This window comes from Terrapene carolina, unplaced genomic scaffold (genome assembly GCF_002925995.2).
Source record: "Terrapene carolina triunguis isolate 2854851 unplaced genomic scaffold, T_m_triunguis-2.0 Scaffold62, whole genome shotgun sequence".
NCBI classification, from domain to species: domain Eukaryota; kingdom Metazoa; phylum Chordata; order Testudines; family Emydidae; genus Terrapene; species Terrapene triunguis.
In genome coordinates, this window is record NW_020664413.1 from 11,237,632 (window position 1) to 11,261,605 (window position 23,974).

The window sequence follows — 23,974 nt, forward strand, 5'->3', positions numbered from 1 at the left end:
TTTCATGAAGAAGACTGGTCTTATAGAAGGACAAATCTGCTATGGTGTTCTGGACCTCCCTGAGAAACCCTAGAGTGTAGCCATGATTCCCAGGCAATGGCAATAGCCATTGATCTTGACACGGTGCAGGCTGCATCAACCTCAGATTGTAATGAAGTTATTGCCACCAGCTCGTCATCATCAATGAGAGCCTGCAAGTGAACCCTCTCCCTCTGGGGCAATTTGTCCCTGAAATCTAGAAAAGTTTAATAATTCAGAAAATCATACTTAGCCAACAGCAATTGACAATTCAATACACTAAACTGGAGGCTAGTAGATGTAAACACCGTCCTCTCCAGCTGGTCCACACAGTTGGCCTCCTTATTGGTGGAGGTGGCTCCTGGGTGTTGCTGCCTGAATCTCTCTGTGGCAACCTGAACAACTACAGAGCTCGGGACCGGGTGGGTAAATAGAAACTCTGCTCTGTTTTCTGGGACAAAGTAATCTTTCTCTGCCCTCTTGGAGGTAGGGGTACATGTTGCTAGTGCATGCCATACAGTCCTAACTAGCTCGATCCCAGCGGTTGCAGGATGTCTAGGAATTTATGTTGTGTGTCCTGGACTTCCTCTAAGGAGATATGGAATTCTTATGCCACCCTTGGTAGCAGCTCCTGGAGTTGCTTGTGCTCATCTTGAGGGGACAGCAAAGCTGGGGAGACCGCCTCATCAGGAGATGAGGAAGATACTCTTGTCAGTACTGGCAGAACCGGTAGATTCGGCTCATAGTCTTCCTTCAAAGAGAGCAACCAAAACTTCCTCCTGACTGTATAAAAGAGAGAGGGGCAATATGACTCTTTACTACATACAGATCCCGGTAATAGGGGCAGTAGGAAGGGTTGAAGGTATGTTGTGGAGGTCCCCAACGCCTGGGGTACCACCGATCCTGAGGGAGGCGTTTTGCTTGGGTAGGGGAGGCTGGTTCCAGGTAGCTCTGGTTCTCCTGTCTGGACTGATCTTCCTCGTGGAGGCAATGACAGTTCCTCCAGTATATCCAGCCTTCTTGTTGGATTTGGATCTGGCTTGATCAGCAGTGTTGTCAGTTCCGCTGAAGAGAAGCCATGGCTAGTAGACAGGATGGGAGACAGACTTCTCTCATAGCATTTATCTCCTGGTGGGGTCAAAATCTCCCTGATGAGGGTCAGTCCCAACAACAGGGGAGACTGTGGATCCAAGAGAGCAAAGATGTCCCCCGGAATGATGTATCTTTCTGTTCTCCCCTGGGGTGCACAGGGTTCGGTCAGGCTTTACAGACTGAGCTGATGTAGGAAGATTCTGAGTTGGCAGATCCAGACGGGGTTGTGGTGGTACCCGCGGTGGCTGAGATTCCCTATGGGTGCTCTTCATCAATACTGGCAGTTCACTGCCCTGACAGTGGCGTTGCTGGTGTGGAGTCTGGTAGTGGCAGTGACTAGCTGCACTGTGCTTATTTATCATGGCCCTGGAGCTTAGGTCTTTGGGAGCTAGACTTGCCTGACTTGGACAGGGTCAGGGAGGGATCCATCCTCTTTGGAGTGGACTTAGAGGGGGGGAGGGCTGCTCTTGTGCTTATGACAGCATTCCCTGCTCTCCTGAGGAAACCCTGACAGTGGGTCCATAGGTGTATTCTCCCACACTCCTGCATCAGGCCTCCTGCTAGGAGGTGCGCTCCTTGATGTCTCTGACCAATGTACAGAGGGGTACCCCCAGCCAGGGCCTGACACTGGAGGTTCCGACTCAGGCCATGTGATGGTAAGAAGGAACTGAAGAGGCAGTCGGTCCAATCTGCCCCTTATACTATCAGTGTAGCACACGAAAATCGCAGGGGTGCAGTCATGGACCAATGGACGTTGCCTGCACAAATTCTTCGGTCACAGGAGCATGAAGCGCATGCATACCCACAAAGGAATCCATATGGAGACCACCACTTGAAGAATACTGTATTGCTTTTATGAACAGCACAATACAGAAATAATAATAGAAATAAATATGTCTTAATAGAAATTTAAAAAAAGAGCATTCTTTGCCTAAGACAAGCTTAAGTCTTCATTTTCAAAAATGCACCAACAACTGTGTGCCCAGTTTGTGCATGCAGTTTTGCAAGCAACAATATGAGCTGTGCAATTTCTGACTCCTTGCATACACGACCATTTGCACACACACATCCAATGTACATGCGAAATCACGGCAATAATGCAGACTAATTAGGAATGCATTCACCCACAATTTTTTGAAAACATATTCATTCATTTGTGCTTTGGTGAAGTTATAAAGATACAGGTATTTTTACTCCATCTACAGTAATTATTTTAGCCTTTATGACATAATCAATAATCCTCCATGCCCATAAATACACATGCAAGCCAGCAACACGTGTGTGTAAACACACACACACACACACACGTGTGTACACACACATATATATATATATATATATATGTGTGTACACACACACACACACACACACGTGGATCACCTCTTCATTAAATTACAGAACTTTAAGAATAAAGCCAGCTGCATTCTACTTCCCTCTGAAATGCTTTAAATGGCTATTACATGGAAAGATAACTGTGAGCAGAATTTGGGCCTAACTTAGGGTTGCCAAATTTCTTAAAACTGGACACTACAGGCCCCTACCCCAGTCACTCACTCCCCCTCCCATCACTCGCTCACTCCGCCTCCACTTCCCCAGGGACTCACCTGCTCCTGCAGAGCCGGGCTGGGAGCTGACGCAGAGCCTGTCTGCCTGCCCACGAGATACAGGTACGAGGCAGCCCCAACTGAGAAGGGGCTGGCACGGGTTGATGACCTGGCACCTTTCCTCCCACCCCTATGCTGCTCTGCCACCTGCCCAGGCCCCTCCTGGTCCCCATGCCCTGGGCCAGGCTGGCATGGTGTGGATGATAGGCTGCTGCCGGCGTTTACAAGCGGTAGCCGGACTTTTGGTGTCCAGTCAGAAGTAAGGTTTCAGAGTGGCAGCCATGCTAGTCTGTATCAGCAAAAACAACGAGGAGTCCTTGTGGCACCTTAGAGACTAACACATTTATTTGGGCATAAGCTATGTATATAGATACCTGCTACTGTATTTTCCATTCTATGCATCTGATGAAGTGGGTTCTAGCCCACGAAAGCTTATGCCCAAATAAATCTGTTAGTCTCTAAGGTGCCACAAGGACTCCTTGTTTTTTCAGTCAGAAGTACTGACTGGACACCCTACAGACCACCTTTGACCAGACTTTCCGGTCAAAAACTGGACATCAGGCAACCTAGCCTAACTGTAAAACTAACTCCACTCGCATCACTGGAGTCATATCACTGAAAATCCAGAAAAACTGAGGACAGAATTTGGACCATGACCTTAATTTTTTTTTTTATGAAATCCCCAGAAAGTACAATTTACTCAGCTTCACTTCAGAGAGACAAGGTGGGTGAGGTAATATTTTTTATTGGACCAACTTTTGTTGGTGAAAGAGACACGCTTTCGAGCTACACAGAGCTCTTCTTCAGGTCTAGGAAAGGTACTGGGAACATCACACCAAATACAAGGTGGAATAGATGGTTTAGCATAAGTAGTTAACACATAATTTAAGAAACAATTCAAGGTAAAGTGGCTAATTAACACCTCTGCAGTCAAAGGACAAAAAATACAGGTTAGAGGGTTACAGGTTGCTGTGATAAGCTGTAAATCTAATGTCTTTATTAAGACCATGATTTTTAGTGTTTAGCAAACCTATGGATTTATGCTCTGAGGCTCATCTTTTGAAAGTGTTGTGCAGGTTTCCATTGAGGATGAGGACTGATTGGTCAGATATGCAGTGATTGCTCCGTGAAAAGTGTTTGCTCACAGGCGGTGAGATACATACGGACTTGCACATAATCGGAGCCTCACTCATCATTACACAGAGCAGCAGAGTTTCCTAAATATCACTTAAATGATACATATCCAGTCTCTAATGTTAATTCACGTGTGTGGCTTTCTAGCATTTATAACTGATTTATTGAAGGCTGGCATTTGGAAAGAACTTTCCATTACTCTAATCCTCTACTTCTATACCCTATGACAGTGGTTTTCACCCTTTTTTCATTTGCAGACTGCTACAAAATTTCAAATGGAGGTGCAGACCCCATTGGAAACCTTAGACATAGCCTGCGGACCCCCAGGGGTCCATGGACCATAGATTGAAAACACTGTTCTATGGTAACAACAACCTTTCACAGACCCCTTAGACGTAGTCCGACCACAGGTTGAAAACCACTGCCCTATGACAATTGTCTCACTCTGGGACAGTTCCAATCTCCAAACCCCACTCAGTCCCCATCACACAGAACTCCACAAACTGCTTCTCCTCCACAAAGTGTACCTTAACCACTATTTATTGCTGAATCTGAACTTGAACTCTCATGGTGTCTTCCTATGAAGATCCTCTTCACTCACAGACGTAAATCCCAGGACAGTGCAGTTGCAGTGCTGTAGTGCTTTAAGTATAGACACACCATGAGCCTGTGAGTGCCTGAGGCTTGGTCTACATTAGCAACTTACGTCAGTATAACTATGTCACTCAGGCTAGGTCTACACTACCCGCCTGAATCGGCGGGTAGAAATCGACCTCTCGGGGATTGATTTATCGCGTCCCGTCGGGACGCGACAATCGATCCCCGAATCGACGCTCTTACTCCACCAGCGAAGGTGGGAGTAAGCGCCGTCGACAGGAAGCTGCAGAGGTCGATTTTGCCACCGTCCCTACAGCGGGGTAAGTCGGCTGCGACACGTCGAATTCAGCTACGCTATTCGCGTAGCTGAATTTGCGTATCTTAAATCGACCCCCCCCTGTAGTGAAGACGTAGCCTCAGGGTTGTGGAAAATCCACACCCCTGTGCAACGCAGTTATACCGACCTAACTTCACTGAAGAGCTACAGTGGCTCCGCTGCACAGGTGCAGCTGCGCCAGTCCAGCATTTTAAATGTAGACAAGCCCTCAATTCCCTGTACTTCCTTACTCCCATCTTTTTATTTGTCCAAACATACTGCAAGTTCTTCCAGGCAAATTCTTCTGTACGTACTGCACCTAACACACTGGTACCTGGATGGGGCCTCTATGCACTGCTTTCATACAAACAGGAATGGGAGTAAGATCACACAATCATCACTGGCACATTGCTACTGGCAGGGAATTGTTTAAATCCTCCAAATAACAGACTAACCAAAATGAGGGAAGTCGTGCGTAGCAACCCAATTAATTATCCTGTACACTGCACAAAGCTGTATTTTAAAAGACTCTTTAGTATTACTAAAAAAAGAACAAGAGTACTTGTGGCACCTTAGAGACTAACAAATTTATTTGAGTATAAGCTTTCATGGGCTACAGTATTACTACTGGTATTACAACTGCTAACCAATGAAATAATAAACTGACAGAGCTTTAAATAAGTTCAGTCTATTAGCTTTGACTTTCCTAGCTGCCAAGAATCAGCAGCGATGAAGAACCATTTAATACCACTAAGGCTAATTTTCTTTGCAGCTTTGTCATAAACACAGTGGAACCTCAGAGATACGAATACCTCAGGAATGGAGGTTGTTCGTAACTCTGAACAAAACGGTATGGTTCTTTCAAAAGTTTACAACTGAACATTGACTTAACACAGCTTTGAAACTTCACCATGTGGAAGAAAAACGCTGCTTTTAACCATCTTTGTTTAAATGAAACAAGCACAGAAACAGTTTCCTTACCTTATCAAATCTATTTTTTAAACTTTCCCTTTATATTTTCTAGTAGTTTACGTTTAACACAGTACTGTACTGTACAGTATTTGCTTTTTTGTGGGGGTGGGGTGGCTCTGCTGCCTGATTGCATACTTCCGGTTCCAAATGAGGTGTGTGGTTGACCGGTCAGTTCATAACTCTGGTGTTCGTAACTCTGAGGTTCTACTGTACTCCTTTTTTCCCTATTAGATGGTTAGGAGCAGCTGCACTCCAGACATGGGGATGACATGGCAGCCTCCTCATAGCCAGTAGTCACGGGTAAGGGAGAAAGGAAAACCAATACCACCCGCCACTACCTTTCCTGGGATGCTACACCTTGAGGCTGGACTCAGAACAGTGATTCTCCCAGGAGGGAGCACATGGTGCCACTAGACAAGATAGCAGTAAAGTAAAACAAGCTCTCACTGAGCCCAGGCGAGAAGCTGCCTGCCAAATCACTGCCCAACCTGTTTGGACTTAGCATAAGGGAGTTCAATGAGAGGCAAATAAGAAATAACTCAAGCACTTTCACAATGGCCCAGTCTCCATTAAGGTACTGAGCACACTCAACCACCGTGGAAGTGAAAGGACGTTAAGGGAGCTCCCATCATTGCAGGATCGAGCCCGTAGGTTGTGCAGGCAACACAATGATAGAAGATTCAAAAGCGTTTAGAATCATAGAATATCAGGGTTGGAAGGGACCCTCAGGAGGTCATCTAGTCCAACCCCCTGCTCAAAGCAGGACCAATCCCCAGACAGATTTTTGTGCCAGATCCCTAAATGGCCCCCTCAAGGATTGAACTCACAACCCTAGGTTTAGCAAGCCAATGCTCAAACCACTGAGCTATCCCTCCGCCTTTATCCTTTAAAGTGCTTCAGTCCTTCCATAGAGAGTGAACAAAAGAGCAACTATTCCAACTACTCAACAAAATGCATAAAACAGGAGACGCTCAGAGGCCAAGCCTTTCTGAGTGCTGAATGTGCCCTGACACTCTGCTAGGCCCGAGACATCACTACCCCCTCTATCCCTGCTCTGACAAATACTCCCTTTATAATCAGCAGCAGCAGAACAGAACTACAGGAGTGTTTAAGGAAACGGGAAGCGATTCCCTTCTGTAAAAGGCCAGGCAAGTGCTTGAAAGAGAGATTCTTCAGTCGGTCTTCGCAGTAAGTTCATGTAGCCCTGGTGATCCAGCTGGCTGAACGAATATTTTGGGACAAAAGGGAAGTAACAGGAACACTTGCTCCTCCAAGGCAAATGAGGTAGATTTCTAACAAAACAAGTATTTATGCTACTGGAACACTCATTTATTTCATCTGTTTTATGAAACCATATAATATGTCTCCCTGTATTGCAGCAACTCTGCTAATGACTTTCGGCTAGTTGCTTAGAGCTAATCCTCTGAAAGTTCATTCTGTAATCCAAGGATTCATCACCATGGAAACTGCTTACAATCGGTACTTTTTATAGCAAAAAAACAGCATCAACAAGAGGAATTCTAACTTGAATTGATGGAGATTTCATTCTCACTTGGCATTGCCAGATTCATTTTTTATGGTCTTTTAGTTAATTTAGGAAAGTGAAATAAAACCAAATCCACAATTAAATTTAACAAATGTGTCAGCTGGAATGATAAGCAATGGTACTACACATACCACGCCACCAGCCTTCCCCTTACACATACCACCACATCAGCACAGCAACAATCATTAGCAAGAGTCTCTCAGTAGCTATGCTGAGAGGCTAATGCAAAGAAAAATCTATAATTAGGGAGAGAGGATAACTGTGGGCTAGGGCATTGAGTAAAGCGCTGGGACTCCGCACAAACGGGTTTTGTTCGCAACTTTACCACTGATTTGTTGTGTGATCTTAGGCAAAACTTACCTGTGCATTAGTTGCCCCATCTAAAATGAAATGGGAATGCTCATCTACTTTAGGAGAAGCATTTAAGAATTATTACCCAAAATTTAGGAAATAAATCTTGTTCATCACCATTATAGGCAAGTGCTATCAAATGTGATACGGTAGATTAATACTATGGCCTAATAACACTGACCTAAACCAATGCCTAACCCTCTAGTCTGGAAGTCAGGACAGGTTGCATAGATAACAGTGGACTGCATTCAAAGAAATCCCAGCTCCCTGTATCAAGGAGTTAAGATAAAAGAGTCAGTGTCCATTAGGGGAAAAAAGGCATGAAAATTAGAAGGTCACGCCAATTACAGCTCAGCACCAATAGATTAAAAACAACATGGAATTTCTGACCACCAGGAAAAAGAAGATTAAATTAAAGAGTGCAATGAGGCTGTGCAGAATGTGAGGCATCCCAGAATCACTGATCCACCATGCACTCACTAAGGCTGGCATGGCCAACTCTGATAACCAGGAGCGCTGCTTGCGTTGCTGCCCTGAAAACGTGCTTAGACTAATTCACATTGTTTATGTGTGCTCGCCTCTATAATGCAGTTTAGGTAATAAAGCATAGGTAATAAAATGTATAGTACCTGTAGCAGCTGGGAAAAACACTCCAAAAACAGTGAAGAAGGACTCCCCCGTACTGTAGTCCGGTAGCGTGTTGTTAAACATAAGTTCTTCCGAATATCCAACAAAGCCATGTTCTGCAAACACAAGGGGTTTAAATGTAAACTATAAGAAAATGGATTTGGAATCGGATAGATGGAAATCCTTATTTACAGTCTCTCTCTCTCTCACACACACACACACAGGGTATATCTACACAGCAAAGAAAACCCCGTGGCTGGCCCATGCTAGCCAACTCGGGCTCACGTGGCTCGAGCTGCGGGGCTGTTTCGTTGCTGTGTAGCCTTCTGGGCTCAGGCTGTCCACGCAGCAATGAAACAGCCCCACTGCCTGAGCCCCGTGAGTCAGCTAACCCGGGCCAGCTGTGGGTGTCTAGTTGCTGTGTAGACATACTCTCTCTCTCCCTCCCCCGCCATTGGGGAAGTCTATTTTCCAAACACATGTGACCACACCAATTGGTTTAAGCCCTACATTGGTAATAACTAATATGAATTCAGGAAAATATGCTCAGTCCTATTTTAAATTTCTGGAGAAACTATAGCTAAATACAACGAAAATGGGCACGGTCAGATCATCAGCTGGTATAAATCCTCACAGCACCATTGAAATCCTTAGAGCTGCCTGGATTTAAGCCAGCTGAGGACAAGGCTCACAATATCTATAAAGGCTTGTCTGTATGGAGAAACTGACTGGCAGAACTACAGCAGTATAATGATCCCACTATAGCTATGCCAGTATAAAACTCTCCACTTCTAAAGCAGAGTTATTATACTGAAATAAAGTCACTTTTATTCCAGAATTGTGTCCACATGGGAGTTATAGCACTGAAGTATAATTTTACCACTATAGATCTGCCTGTCAGTTTCCCCGTGTAAAGAAGCCCTAAGTCTACAATTGACAAACATTGACTGTGAGAGTTGCCATCAATCAATACATACAATGTATCTTTAAGCACATGTTATCAATAAACTCACAGCTGAGATAAACTTGATGTACTGTAGATTAGGTCCTCTCCTGTAGGTTAGACTCAGACACAGACTGAAAAAAATAAGGCCCTATATTATAGCCAGAGACTCCCACGTCAAGTTTTATTCTTATCATCCCCACCTACATTGTTATTCTGTTGCTGCACTATGGTTTCAAAAATGTAGATGAACACATGGCTGTGCGCTATGACCAACAAAACTCCTTCCCAGATCTTCAGCAGATGTTTAAACTGGTGTGTAAACATGTATCATAATGAAAAACAAATGCCAATAACTGCGTACCTTCTGCTGTTGCTGGAGATTTCATGCTTCCCCACACCCACCTCATGCTAAGTTTTTCCAGATCACACATGAATTTTGATTTAAAAAAAAAGGAAAAGTGTTATGAAGTATGGAAAAAGGCAACTGGTGAGAGATCAGCACTGTGTAAACGATAATCTCAAAGTATCTACGAAATTTATTCCCCCCTCCACCACCCACCCACACAGTGCAGACTTGGATACCGCAAATTAAACCAGCTGAATTTGCCAGACATATTTGAGGCTGACAGCTCAAGGAAAGGTCATGGGATGGTCATAGTAAAAATGGCTCGGATCATGGAAATGTGGTAAGTAGTAAATGATGCATACAACAGACTCTATAGATAAAGTGACCATATTGTCTCAGTTGACTGGGACAGTCCTGTTTTTTCATATGGTGTCCTAGTGTTGCAGGAACTTCTTTCAGGAGACATGAACTGTACTGGTTTTTCATTTCATTAATCAAAACATTTGCTTTAATAACTACAAAATGTTTGTCCACGGCATATTATTATACCAATGAGAATTTTCCCTGTGTTTATGAGGAACTAACAGTCCAGTGGAATGAGTGTTCAGTGCAATGACCAGTGTTTCACGTGAAGAGAAAAGGTGACTGAGTGTAGACTCTATCACAGCTGTCCTTTGCCTCAAAGAGAACGTAAATGACTCTTTTGATGAGAGCTCTGCTTAAAACATCTACAAATTTTACTTCTAAAAACACAGAGAACAACAGGGCTTTGAAACCATCGCAGAAAATTCCTATGGATAATCAAAAGTGCCTACCGAATCCTCATCAGCTGGGTGGCCTTGGCATGAATGGATACTCACTGACAAAAAGCACAAAAAAAAGTCTTGCTACTATTTTTTTTTTTAAATCACAGAATCTTAGAAGTATAGGACTGGAAGGGACCTAAGTATGTCATCTAGTCCAATCCCCTGGACTCATGGCAGGACTAAGTAATAACTAGATCATTCCTGATAGGCATTTGTCTAACCTGTTCTTAAAAACCTCCAATGACAGAGATTCCACAACCTCCCTAGGTAATTTGTCCCAGTGCTTAACCACCCTGATAGTTAGGAAGCTTTTCCTAATGTCCAACCTAAACCTCCCTTGCTGCAATTTAAGCCCATTGCTTCTTCTCCTTAACCTCTGAGGCTAGGACAACAATTTTTCTCCCGTCAACATAGCGCTGTCTACACCGGGAGTTAGGTTGGTATAACTGCTTTGCACAGATTTTCCACAACCCTGAGCGATGTAATTATACTGACAAAAGTTGCTAATGTAGACCAAGCCTCAGGCACAAAGAGACTCATGGTATGTCTATACTTAAATCTTAGTCTGGAGAAGAGAAGAGTGAGGTGAGACATAACAGTTTTCAAGTACATAAAAGGTTGACTTAAATGGAAGTTTTGCCCAAGTTAGAGTTGCAGTAAGGCTGGCTGAAAATATTCTGTCAAAACTATTGTTTGATGGAAAATTGGTTTTTCAACTGAAGAATTATTTTGGGAAGTGTGTCTCTCCTATCCCAAGCATGTAGTCAAAGGAGAGCAGTAAGTACTCTAGAGCCCAACCAAAAGCATTGCTGGGAACCCTCCTTTGTATGACAATACAATACAAGAGATTGATTTATTTTTGTAGGGATTCTTGCTCAAAAAGTAAATGGCATGGTCTGTTGGTTGGCCTTATGTAAGAGGGGCCCAAACTTTGAACACTGGGGGCTGCACTGGCAATAGGCCACTCACCTGCATCTAATTTATTTATAAATGCACAGAACGTTAGCGATCCTTGTGCTTCTTCCCCTCGTTGCATCCAATCTTCCCCCTCTTTATTAGTTACGGTCACTCGCTGCAACACATCTAATCTTGGATTGCAAGACCCGGCCCCTGTATTCGTTTTGTGAAGTATCTTGTGCACTGTGGGTGTACTGTATAACAGTCATACTATTTGTTTGTTCTTCCATTTGCCTTGGCAGATGAATACAAAATGCCTATTGAGGAAGTTTATCCCTGACCAGCATCATCCTCACCCTCAAATCTGAAAGAGAGAACAGTGCTGGGTCTTATTTTATATCCTTGTGGACCATTGTGTGCCCTCGCTTTTGGATTTTGGAGGGGGTGTTAACCATTTTACCCACTGCTATTATGGTATCAGCCACAATCACAGACACACTGTATACAAACCAAAGGATGTCAGCTACAGTCCAAATAAAGGCTGAGAGCTAACTTGCTTTCAGCTTCATTTATGGCTCCTGGTGAGAAGATTTTGAGAAAAAGTCATGCCTAGAGAAGGGGTCGGTTGGATCCCTAGGAGAACGGAGGAGGCACAGGATTTAGCTCACATTGTACTCAGATCCCTCACCCACATTGTGCGGTATATTCCAAAAGGAAACAGAAAGCATCCGTAACTCTCAACACTTCTCACCGAAGGCGAGGAGAAGCTCCCTCACTGAGCTCTAAATGCTGATGTTGGAAGCTTTGTTTCTCCTCACCCTTGGACAATTTTAACAGTTGGGTTTTTTCAGTCTGAAGAAGAGAAAAAGACTCGAGTCAGCTTTGAGACGTGGGGCTCGAGAACACAGGACACACCTTAGTGGGCTGGCTGTGTGCAGAGCCTGAGGTTTCTGCCTAGCACTTTAAGATCTTGGAAAATGACTGATTTGGAGACCCTGCCAGCAAGCAGTGGTTATTTGGGGTCAGCCCATTATGCAACTACATAAAGGATATCTGCCCTGCCAAGTTTTATGCAACCTGGAGCTCATTACAAATTAGTCAAGTTTTGGCCAGATTCAAAAAGCCTACTCATAAGCTTAAAGTTAAGCAAACCCTGGCAGGGAGGCAGGACCGACCATGGAACTAAATCATGCACAAGTGAAAACTACCTTAAAGAACATTCCACCAAATGATCGTCACTTACTACACTGTACTTGTGGTTAGAGATTTACGCATAAAGGTGGATGCTGAAGTTCTTGGAAGACCGTCAGATTTAATAAAAATAAATAAACCACCACGTTTCTATTCCAAATACCACAAAGTGGTACCTGGCTTGGATTTTTCTCACTGGAACAGTCAGCAAGTTTTTTCTTGCCGGATGTTTTCTGGGGCTGACTCTAGAATGTTCACGATCCTGGAGGGTAAGATGTGGGGCTAGGGGAGCCTAGCATAACTGTACAGCGCTAGAGTAATTATCTCCTCTTCTCTATTTCTCTCCTTCTTCAATCACTAAATCCTGTCTGTTTCCTCACTGAAGTCGACCCTGTTCCTCTCCATCACCATTGCCAAAACACTTGCAAAGTCCTCAGTCTTCATAGAATCATAGAATATTAGGGTTGGAAGGGACCTCAGGAGGTCATCTAGTCCAACCCCCTGCTCAAAGCAGGACCAGGGCCAGTGCAAGGAAGTTTCGTGCCTTAGGCGAAACTTCCACCTTGCGCCCCCCCCCCCCCCCCCCCCTGGCCCCCCCCCCCCCTGCCCTGAGGCGCCCCCCACGCAGCAGCTCCCCCCCTGGGGAGCCGTGCGGCACCTCCCCACCCCAGCTCACCTCTGCTCCGCCTCCTCCCCGAGCACACCGCCCCCGCTCTAATTCTCCTCCCCTCCCAGGCTTGCGGCGCCAAACAGCTGATTGGCGCCGCAAGCCTGGGAGGCGGGAGAAGTGGAGCGGCCGCTGCGCTGGGAGAGGGAGTCTGAGCCGCACATGTCAGCGCACCGCCGGCAGCCCAGCCCAGGAACGCTGTAAAAAAAAAAATTGGGGGCACCACTTTTTGCCGCCCTCAAATCTTGGCACCCTAGGCAACCGCCTAGTTTGCCTTAATGGCAGCACCAGCCCTGAGCAGGACCCATCCCCAGACAGATTTTTGCCCCAGATCCCTAAATGGCCCCCTCAAGGATTGAACTCACAACCCTGGGTTTAGTAGGTGAATGCTCAAACCACTGAAACAGCATTTTGGAGAGTGCCTAGCCATTGGGCTATGGTATATTATGGTGCGGGTCTCTCTCAATGTCTCCTGCACTGTGTATAAATAATTAAATGTTTTTTCATCATAGAATCATAGAATATGAAGGTTGAAAGGGACCTCAGGAGGTCATCTAGTCCAACCCCCTGCTCAAAGCAGGACCAATTCCCAACTAAATCATCCCAGCCAGGGCTTTGTCAAGCCTGACCTTAAAAACCTCTAAGGAAAGAGATTCCACCACCTCCCTAGGTAACCCATTCCAGTGCTTCACCACCCTCCTAATGAAAAAGTTTTTCCTAATATCCAACCTAAACCTCCCCCACTGCAATTTGAGACCATTACTCCTTGTTCCATCGTCTGGTACCACTGAGAACAGTCTAGATCCATCTTCTTTGGAACCCCCTTTCAGGTAGTTGAAAGCAGCTATAAAATCCCCCCTCATTCTCCTCTTCTGCAGACTAAACAATCCCAGTTCCCTCAGCCTCTCCTCACAAGTCATGTGCTCCAGCCCCCTAATCATTTTTGTTGCCCTCCGCAAAAATGTTTTTGGAACAGGGATATGGGTCTCCCATCTGCCTGGTGAGTGCCTAACCACCAGGCTATACAGTCATGTTCACTCGCTCTCGCTCTCTCTGGCCCAATGACTATTCAAGTATTTTATTCACAGGAGAGACTGAGACAGACCCATACCAGAATATCCCATAGCACAGTGATTAGAACGATCTCCTACACCATGAAAGAACCACATTCAAACCCTTCTCTTCATCGGAGGGGGGACTGAACACGGGTCTCCCGCATCCCAGATGAGTGCCCTAACCACTGGATTAAAAGTTATAAGGTGGATGCTCCTCCCTGCATTTTGTAAATGGTATCTAAGGCCCCCTTCCCCCCCAAAAATTGGCCAAAATTATTAGGCAAATTCATGTTAAATTTGCAAATAGTGTTAGGTTGACCCAAACTGCATTTTTCAGGGGGGGGAAACCCCTATTCATCCAAAAAAATGTCACCCAGCTCTAGTTGTGGTATTACGTCCTTTCACCACAAAGTTGTCCGTACAAGCCCAGTCAGCCTCAGGGCCGGCCGGAGCCCCGGGGCGAGGGTGGCAAGCCCCGGCGGGGGCTCTGCTCTCCCCCCGGCAGCCGGGGGCAGGGCGCCGGAGGGGAGGGCGGCCGGAGCCCTAGGAGGAGGGCGGTGAGCCCCGGCGGGGGCTCGGCTCTCCCCGCCCCCCCGGCGGCCAGAGCGCCGGGGGCAGGGCGGTGAGCCCCGGCGGGGGCTCTGCTCTCCCCCTGGCAGCCGGGGGCAGGGCGCCGGAGGGGAGGGCGGCCGGAGCCCTAGGAGGAGGGCGGTGAGCCCCGGCGGGGGCTCGGCTCTCCCCCCGGCGGCCAAAGCGCAGGGCGGCGAGCCCCGGCGGGGGCTCGGCTCTCCCCCCGGCGGCCGGGGGGAGGGCGCAGGGGGGAGGGCCGCGAGCCCGGCTGTGGCCCCGCTCTCCCCGGCGGCCGGAGCGCCGCGCCGCCCCCCTCCAGGTGCCGCCCCAAGCACCAGCTTGGTTGCCTGGTGCCTGGAGCCGGCCCTGGTCAGCCTGGTGGTACCCAGAGACTGTTGCTATGTTGGATGAACTATATGAAATGAATTTGGTCTGGTCTAGTTTCCAGAAGACAAGTAACTCCAGCACAAAACCAGTACAAGTACAGTATCCTATTGAAAACCTCACCAGAGGGGCAAAAGACTGACTCAAGTACGGAGAGTCAGCTACCCTCTCTTTCCTGGTACTCTTTCCTTCTACGTCAGAGCTGAAGTATGGTGTGGAGAAGCTTGCACCACCTCCGCCTGTGGAGTGAATACACATAGGACTTCCGTTCATTGGGGCTATGCAGCTCACACCAGCAGTAAACTCACTAAAAAATGATACCCATAGCCCATAACAGAAGAGCAACATTTTTCTTCACCAAGAAAAAGTCAAGACTATTCTCTTAATTGTGCCCAGTGTTACTCACAGTGATTTTCTAACACAGTGCTAGGGATTAGTTTCCAAACATCTGAGCGGATGATCTCCCATTCAGGGTTAAACTTTAGAAGAAAAACAACTTGCATGCACATGGATTCCTGAAGGTCCGTAAATGGTTTCTGTAATTCATTTGCTTGTAAGATTTCATGCTACAAATCACAATGGAGATCGTGGCACAACTGCTTGCTAACATTTTGTCCCTGCCTTCCAATTTACATAAACAACTGGATTTAGTTCTTCTGCAGACGACAGCCAAGATGGGATCCACTGGTTATGATGACAGTTTTGCAAGCTTCACTGAGGCACAACCCAGTGCAAGTGCCACTCACGCTACTTTAGTTAAGATTGTTATTCAGTTATAATCTCCTTTGACATGCACAAACATAGGGGAAGACACTGTCCCTGCCTGCTAATCTAAATCAGACACAAACAGTAAAAGTTCAGCCAACTGTGAAGGTCACTTGAAATGGTAGAGATCTCTGGTGAGTTATCATGATCAAAAGGCCGTGGTGAAGATGTGTGGGATCCAAGGAGGAAAATGAATGGTACTGTAAGTGCCTTTCCCAACCTGCTTCAAAAAACAAAGTCTGCACACTGCAAAGCCAAAAGACAACCCCTACTCTCCCCACCCCCACAGCCACCTTGGGCTTTGTTAACAGTGAAATTAACAATAAAATAAAGTCCAGCTCAAACCTCCCCAAGGTGGGCTGCTCCTCGGGCTCCCCCCTTGTCACTACTTGGCCCGCACCCTAGATCCTCTCTCATGAGGGAGTCACTTTGGCCTCCCTTATATCCAGGTGGACTAACACCTATCTCAGAAAGTTAGTAGAACTCATGTAACCCTTTCCCCAGTAACACCTGTGAAATATCTGTGTGGGGTGTTTCAGCAAATGCTGCCAACCTGTTACAGGCAGGACATGGAGGGAGATCTCTGAATGAGGGAGCAAAGATGAGAGAAGAATACAGAAACAGTGTTTAGGAGGGAGGATTGGGAGGAGGACAGGAAGTGGGAGGGAGTTGGAAGAAAAAAGAGCAGAGAGAGATGCAGAGCTGAATGGACTTGAGTGTCAGAGTTTCTACTAAATAACCCTAAATTCAGGGATAACTTCACTGTAACAATTCACTGTGGCCTGAAACTTGGTATAGGCGGCATAAGCACAAGCGAGCTTTTTTTCCCCCTCAAGCCCACAAATGTTACAGGAGAAACTGCATTCAGCTATTGCTGAGCTGTAAAACAGAACCATTCAAAAGGGAAAGATGAGTTGCCAGGTAAGCCAGACTGGATGAAGCACAAACAAAATCTTTGCCAAACCAGAACTGAGATTCAAACAAGTTTTAACATTTTTCAAACAGCGTTGAGCAGACATCCCCGCACTTCCTGATTTGCTCTAGAAATACAAGAAACTCTGCTTTAAATCACATTTTCTGACAGGCACGGGTGGATTAATACTACGATGCTGGGGCCAGATCCACTAAAACTTGGCAACCCCTCCCCACAGACAGCAGTAGGTGTGGCATATGCTAGCTGAGTTAGGGTAACGTAATTCCCAGCCGCTGCCTGCCACTGCTTTCCCTTGGACCATGCCATGATGGGACCTGCAGGGTTGAAAGAGGGTTCCTAGTGCACTTCCTCCTCCCTAGTGTGTGCACTAGCCACTGTTGGTTGGTTGCAACCAGCTTTGCGCCCTGCCACATTCAGCATACAACTTGCTGCTGCACTCCAGGCCTCCAGCCACTGTATATGGATCCAAAAATCTTACTAAAAAGCCTGATCATGTGAGATTCCAAACCAAACAGTGCTGGACACATTTGGATCCGAACTACCAGAAGCTTTACCTAAAACAATATGTTAACACCTTTTGTGAGTCAACCCATTACTAGCACTAATTTAGGCTGCTGCTTTGCAGTCCATTCACCCCAAAACAAACTTCATAAACATAAATACAAACCAAGTTTGGAAGTGTTAGTTCATGCACGCTATCAGATCACTGAATGGAACATAGCAGTATTAGCTCATACAAGCACGTGCACTGCAATTCTAGACACTACACAAAAGGCTAAGCACACAGTGTTCCAGTGAGCCAGCTGGTGGATTGGGTTAGTCCATTTGCCACTCACCTCTGGAGTTCTGGGTTCAAATCCTAGCTTTAGGTTGTAAGTGAAACAGAGTCTGGTGATATCCTGGGTGCCCCACGAATAACTGCCTATGTCTCAAAGGTGTCATAGCATCAGGGCAAGACTGCAAATCACTGCTTGGGCCTGGAAAAAGCAGCAGAGCTTTATTTGATTTAAATAAATCCTGATCGATCAATGCACGTGTGAGGACAAAATATATCCATGACATAATTAGCACAGTGATGCAAGGACACGGAAGTACAGAGAAAGGTCTCCGGGGAAGACTGCACAGCAATTGCACAAGCTCAGCCCAATAGTGCAGAGGTGCTCAGCCCCTTTCAAGCCCTACCTGAAGTCAAAAGGCTTTAAGGAAGCTCAATACTTCACAGAAGCTGCTTGAAGTCTTGGTAGGACTGGGGCCCACTGTGCCTGGCTCTAACCAATGTTAAGGCAGCCATGTTGCCAGACGTGCTAAATACACATTTGTCTTTACAGCAACAGGGAAGGAAAATAGGATTACTACATAATTTAGTTCTTAACTCTCAGTTCAACTCACACTAGTCATTAAAATACTTATTTTAGTATTATTTGTCGGTGTTCTTATTAAAACTAATTATGGTTGAGGCCACGTGGGGATACTCTGCAGATCCTGATGAAATGCAATTTTAGGTCCCAATGCTGCAAGTGGATTGTCACATCCACAGAGAACTCTATTCACTTCAAGAGTCCTACGTGCTAATGATGTCTCCCTTTACCCATGCTGAGGCCTGAGTCCCGCCACGGGCCCCTTACAACACCCCACTGACTAACTTGACAGACGCCATTCTAGGATAGGTGTCTTGAACACTGCTAGATGAAATCAGAAACAAGAGAGAGAGGATCTGATTGCTATTTTTTCCTATTCAAAGTGTACTAATGATAAAAGGAGAAGCTGGCAGTGTTTATTAGAAACCCAATTTCCCAGGCGGGTTATAAAGTACGACAAACAATTTATTTCAGGCCCAAACACAGCGCACTTATAAGCAATAAAAAAAAAATAAAAAACAAAAAACAACCCTGCATCACCATTTTTCTTGTAAAAAAAAAACAAACAAAAAAAATGGGAGGGGGGGAAATCACTGAATAGTTTTGAAAGAAAGAATCCTGGTCTGAGATTTTTTCCTACACCCATAATAAGCAGGGCAAACCCAAAACGAAAGATTATATAAAGTCTGTAATTGAAGCAGAAAAAGCCACAGTTAAAACAATCTAAAAAGACCAAGCCCTGAGAAAGGCAATTTGGACTCCTTATCTTTTGATGGAAAAGAATGTGCTCCCTTAGATTAATGACGTGTTTACCCAAAAGGAAATCACCACCCTTCTGAAGCATTGACTGTTTGTTCCTTCCAAGTCACTGTTTTCTGATTCTGAACTGATCTCCCAAACCTCCTGTTTAAAGTCAACACACAATACAACTTCCTGTCAGCTATTGGCTGTGAGGGATCCCAGAATTAACCCTCTCCCGAAAGCTGCCAAAGGTTGGAAATTTACTGCACCTGTCGTTCTGGCCACTGCCAATGTCAACAAGGAGGAAAATGTGGTACTGTATTTAGGTCACACTTCAGTCAAGCTGTACTATGCACATGCAGTGAGACTGGGATTGCTCTAATTGCAGCCGGTGAAATTGTAGCAGGAGGATGAGTCAGCCCCCAATAAATATACAAATATTTTTATGTAGAACGAACAAGTTAACAAGTGCGTAGACGGCCAGCGCTTTAAGGGGAAAACACTCACTGTGCATGGTTTATGACTACTAAACAGAACACGCTTTGCAAAGTTTAAAAACACAGCATGCTGCATCTCTGCAGTTCAATGCAGGTTTCAATACACGGTAACACTTTCGATTTTGCGTGCATTTCTACAGCATGTCACCAGAGGATCTCTAAATGCTTGATCAACATTTAAATAAGAACCACAGCACCTTTCTGAGGCAGGTGAGATTATCACTATTCAATAGCTGGGGAAACTGAACTAATAAGAGGTTGAGTGACTCACCAAAGCTCACCTGAGTAAATTAATTACCGAGCAGGGAACTCAGGCCTCTCGTTGTAACCACAAGGTCACTCTACCTCTTCATATTATATTCCTTCCAAGGATAATACATTAATATTTACAATATGAAGAACTGTTTATTGGATGAAGAAATAACTTAATATTAGTCAAAATAAAAGCAGGTTAAAATCCCATTGCTACTTGCTGTCCAGTAGTAAGACCTTTAAAGGGATTTTATATTGGACAGTGTAGTGGTTCTGATGGCTATTACTGAGACCTGGCTGGAGTGGAGGAATTGTTCACTCCAGGGTTTTCAGTAATTCAGCATACAAGGATGTCTAGGATAGAAGTATCCTGGGGTTGTCTGGGTGAGCACGAGCCTTGGGTAAAAGCAGGGACTCGGTGAATATCTGTCTCTTGTATGAGTAACAAAACTAAGCATTAGGATTGTCTCCCATTGTACCAACCCCCACACACCTCAGAGAGTTTGGCAAGTTCATCTTGGTTGTGGCGAAGTCCCCATCATTTATTTTTCTTGAAGACTAGGACAGATGGGGATTCAGATTCTTTAGCGATCAAACTCCACCAGTAAATAGACTCAACTCACTGCAGCCACCTAAAGAAGCCATTTATACTGGACCTGATCTTCTCTCTCAGCTTGGTTACTTCTTGGGTTGCACTGGCCCAGGAGCGGTGCCAGGGTTTTTGCCGCCCTAGGCGGCAGCACTCCTTCTCAGAGCATTCGGCGGCGGGGGTCCTTCCGCTCCGCGTCTTCGGGGCGCTTCGGCGGTGGGTCCCGAAGCGAGTGAAGGACCTGCCACCAAAGCGCCCCAAAGACGCGGAGCGGAAGGACCCCCACCGCCAAATTGCCGCTGAGGGCAGCAAAATGCCGCCCCCAAAATCCTGCCGCCCTAGGCGACCGCCTAGGGTCGCCTAGGGGAAGCGCCGGCCCTGCACTGGCCCTACTGAGATATCAATCAGTAGTCTTCATTTCAATAAATGGTTACACTACTCAGACCCAGGACCGGCTCTAGGCACCAGCAAACCAAGCATGTGCTTGGGGCGGCACAATTCCAGGAGCGGCATTCTGGGTGGGTTTTTTTTTGCTTCGGCAAACCTCTCTGAGGTTTTTTTTCTTGGGGCGGCAAAAAACCTAGAGCCGGCCCTGCTCAGATCTTCTGCTGAAAAGGTTCTGGCCAAGACTTAAAAAAGAAAAAAAAATTAAAAAGTTAGGCTCCAAATTTCCTATTCAATTTCCTAAATAAGTGACCTGATTTACAAAATGCTGCATTCTCTGCCTCTCCCACTGAACTGATGGAAGTCAATGGAAGGTGCAGGGTGCTCCATGCTTTTGAAAGCCAAGAGTCTATATTATCACCTTAAGCATGTAATAGCTCTGGTGAGCTCTGCGGTAATTCTGATGTCTATGCGCCCTTCTCTAAGCAGATGCTTTGAGAGTAGTGGAAGCTTATACAGAAATACTAACCATGGTCATTAACACACTGATACCTGTATGTTCTCGCCCTTGAAGAACACTGGGGTTTGAGAAGTAAAGAGACAAGGTAGGGATTAGAATGTAGGTGGAGAGAAACGTAGATCAAATGCTGCACTCCTCACAATACTATCTGAGCACCTCATGGACAATAATGAAACAAGCCTCACGACATCCCTGTCGATGTAGTTAATAGAGGTGGTTAGAACCTCGAATTTCCAGGGGAAAATCTGAAATTTCAACAACAAAAAATTGCTCTAAATCAGAACCAAAAACTGAAATTTCAAAATTTCCTGCAGAACAAAATTCTGAAATTTAATTTTGGAAACCTCAGAATGACATTTCATTTACATAAGGTCAAAAAATTATGTTTTAACTTTATTAACTCAAACTTATATTACATTATAGTTTATAATATAATCATGACAAAAATGACATGTCATAACATTATATTATATTGTGACCTCAGAATGTAATAGTGAACCATTTAAACTATTATTTTAAATTGTATTGTATATTGTTTGTGTATATTTTATAAATTGGTACTGTAATTGGTAAAATAGTACTGTAATTGGTACTTTGTATTCTAACTGGTAATTGGTATTCTAATTGGTTTGGTAATTAGTACTTGGTTGGCTCAATTGGTATTCTAACTGGTCATTTGTAATTATTACTCTAATTAGTAATTGGTTTAGTAACTGTATTAATTTATTATTAATTATAATTAAATTATCATTATAATTATATTATATTTTCCACAGTGCAGATAGTAACCAAATGCCCCATGCACAGTTTTCGATCCATTGCTGACTGTAGGACAGGAAATCAAATTAAATAAGAGAGGCAGCTGGAGAAATAATTTAATATTTGCAAATTATTTTCATAAAGAAAATAAATTAAATTACTTAGGCAAGGCTGGGCCACAAAACAGTGGCGTCACCACTGGGATGAAACACTGAAGGAATGAAATCATGTAACATAAAAGATCTCATTAATTTAAAAACAATCAGTCTACAAAAAAGAAAAAGTGATTTTGGTTTTATTTAATTGCCCCATTCAAACATAATGAAGAGGAGGAAAGTAGAGATTATGGGACAGTAAACATTTCCCTTGAACTACTTAACCTTGTTTGGCTTCTAGTACTAAATACACTGCAGCTATAGAGAGAGACAGGGGGCAGGGGGAACTATATCAGAATTTATTTAAAAAAGCACAAGGAAAAATTATATCCGACACTATGGCACAAGTAGCGCTGACAGAGACAAGGAAGTTCAAAGCTGAAGTGGCAAATGCTGCCAATGTTATTTCCATGGTGACTAGCTATCGTTAGCATCTCCTTACAATGACTGGTTTGATATATACTAATAATAGTTATCACTTAACATAGGGCTTTCCATCCATCAGCCCCAAAGCACTTTATAAGGCAGGTAAAGCATTACCAACCCCAGTTTAGAGATGGGAGGGAGGGAGAGGGGAAGTGATGAGGCCAAGGTCACACATGTACTACGTGCTATATATTTATGAAGGAAGGGAAAATCACCAGATACTGTTGGGGTTTTTTTCAGCAATACACAGATGCTTTTTAAAGTTTAGGGCCTTGATTCTGTCACTTGGTGTGTATTTGCAGGGCCATGCAGAGCCCCACTGATTTCAATGGGGTTCTGCCCATATGAAATAAATAGCTGAATCAGGGCCTAGTTTGGTCGATCCTGCAGTCCGTACTCATGTGTGTAGTTCTGTTGGATTCAATAGAGTGGGGCAGGCTATCGAGTAGGAAGTAAAAGAACATGAAAAATGGAGCATTCAGTGAAATTCAAAAAACAGACCCCCCCCCCCCCCCCCCCCCCCCCCCCCCCGAAAAAACCAACACAGAGAAGAGAGAGAAGAATATGGACAGAGACGAAATTTCTGCAAACCTAATCGTTGGACTGCCCACCTAGGAAAGCATTAAATGAGTGAAGAGGATAAAGACAGATTAAAATGAAAAACAGGATTTAAGGGGAAAAAGAAGTGCAACTTGATAACCAGGATGAAAGAGGCCATAGGCAGAGAACCGTGAATGGAATTTACAGGCATATTTTGTCCCGCCCACTTTATCCACCAACTCCCATCCCATGAACAAAAGCAGAGATTAAGAATAAAGAAAGCAAAGCAAATTCCTGTTTTTCTAAATTTAAATATCCTCTTCGTACGACAGCTATTGTTAGCTGATTCAACACTCTTGGCTCCTTCTAAGGCTCTGACTGAGGTGTCTGAGTGGAAGTGCAAGTCCCACCTCTATGTGCAATAGGGCGACGACAGAAGTTCCTGTCAAAATTAACAAGGTAGCAGCACAAAGAACACCAGGAAAAAAGCTCGGTACCATCACCAACAGCCATTCCTTGGAGTCAGCCACAAACTCACCTCCGCTAGCGCAGTTATTAATCGTTTGTGTCACGGTAGCACGCAGAGCACCAGCCCAACGCAGGACTGCATGGCGGCAGGCACTGTATACAAACACAATCGGAGTCCTTCCCACTCTCCCCTAAGCAAAGAACAGCACAAAGTGGTGCTGCCACAAGAGTGCAGCAGGGACTGAATTGTGACTCAGAGTCTCATAACTTGGTCCCTGGTTACCTTCTCACTCCAGGGACCTAACTTGTGCCAGACCTTTGTCCTGGCACAACTTACTTCCCAGATGTACTGGTTCAGACGTGCATGTTGGAGGGGATGAAGTCAAGATTCTGCCCACTCCCTGCTTGCCCACTACCCACCAGGTGCCCCCTCTGTGCTGTGAGCTGAATGCAGGTAGCCCCTGCTC

General features: G+C 45.1%; 1 protein-coding gene across 1 annotated transcript in view; it reads right to left on the reverse strand.

The window, feature by feature from the left end:
* The window catches only part of SLC12A8 (solute carrier family 12 member 8), an 85,736-nt gene that overhangs the window by 36,681 nt on the left and 25,081 nt on the right, over positions 1-23,974 (reverse strand). The window contains exon 5 of the mRNA XM_029910471.1: positions 8,260-8,373. Coding sequence (XP_029766331.1) covers positions 8,260-8,373 — 114 coding nt within the window. The remainder of the gene's footprint in view (positions 1-8,259; positions 8,374-23,974) is intronic.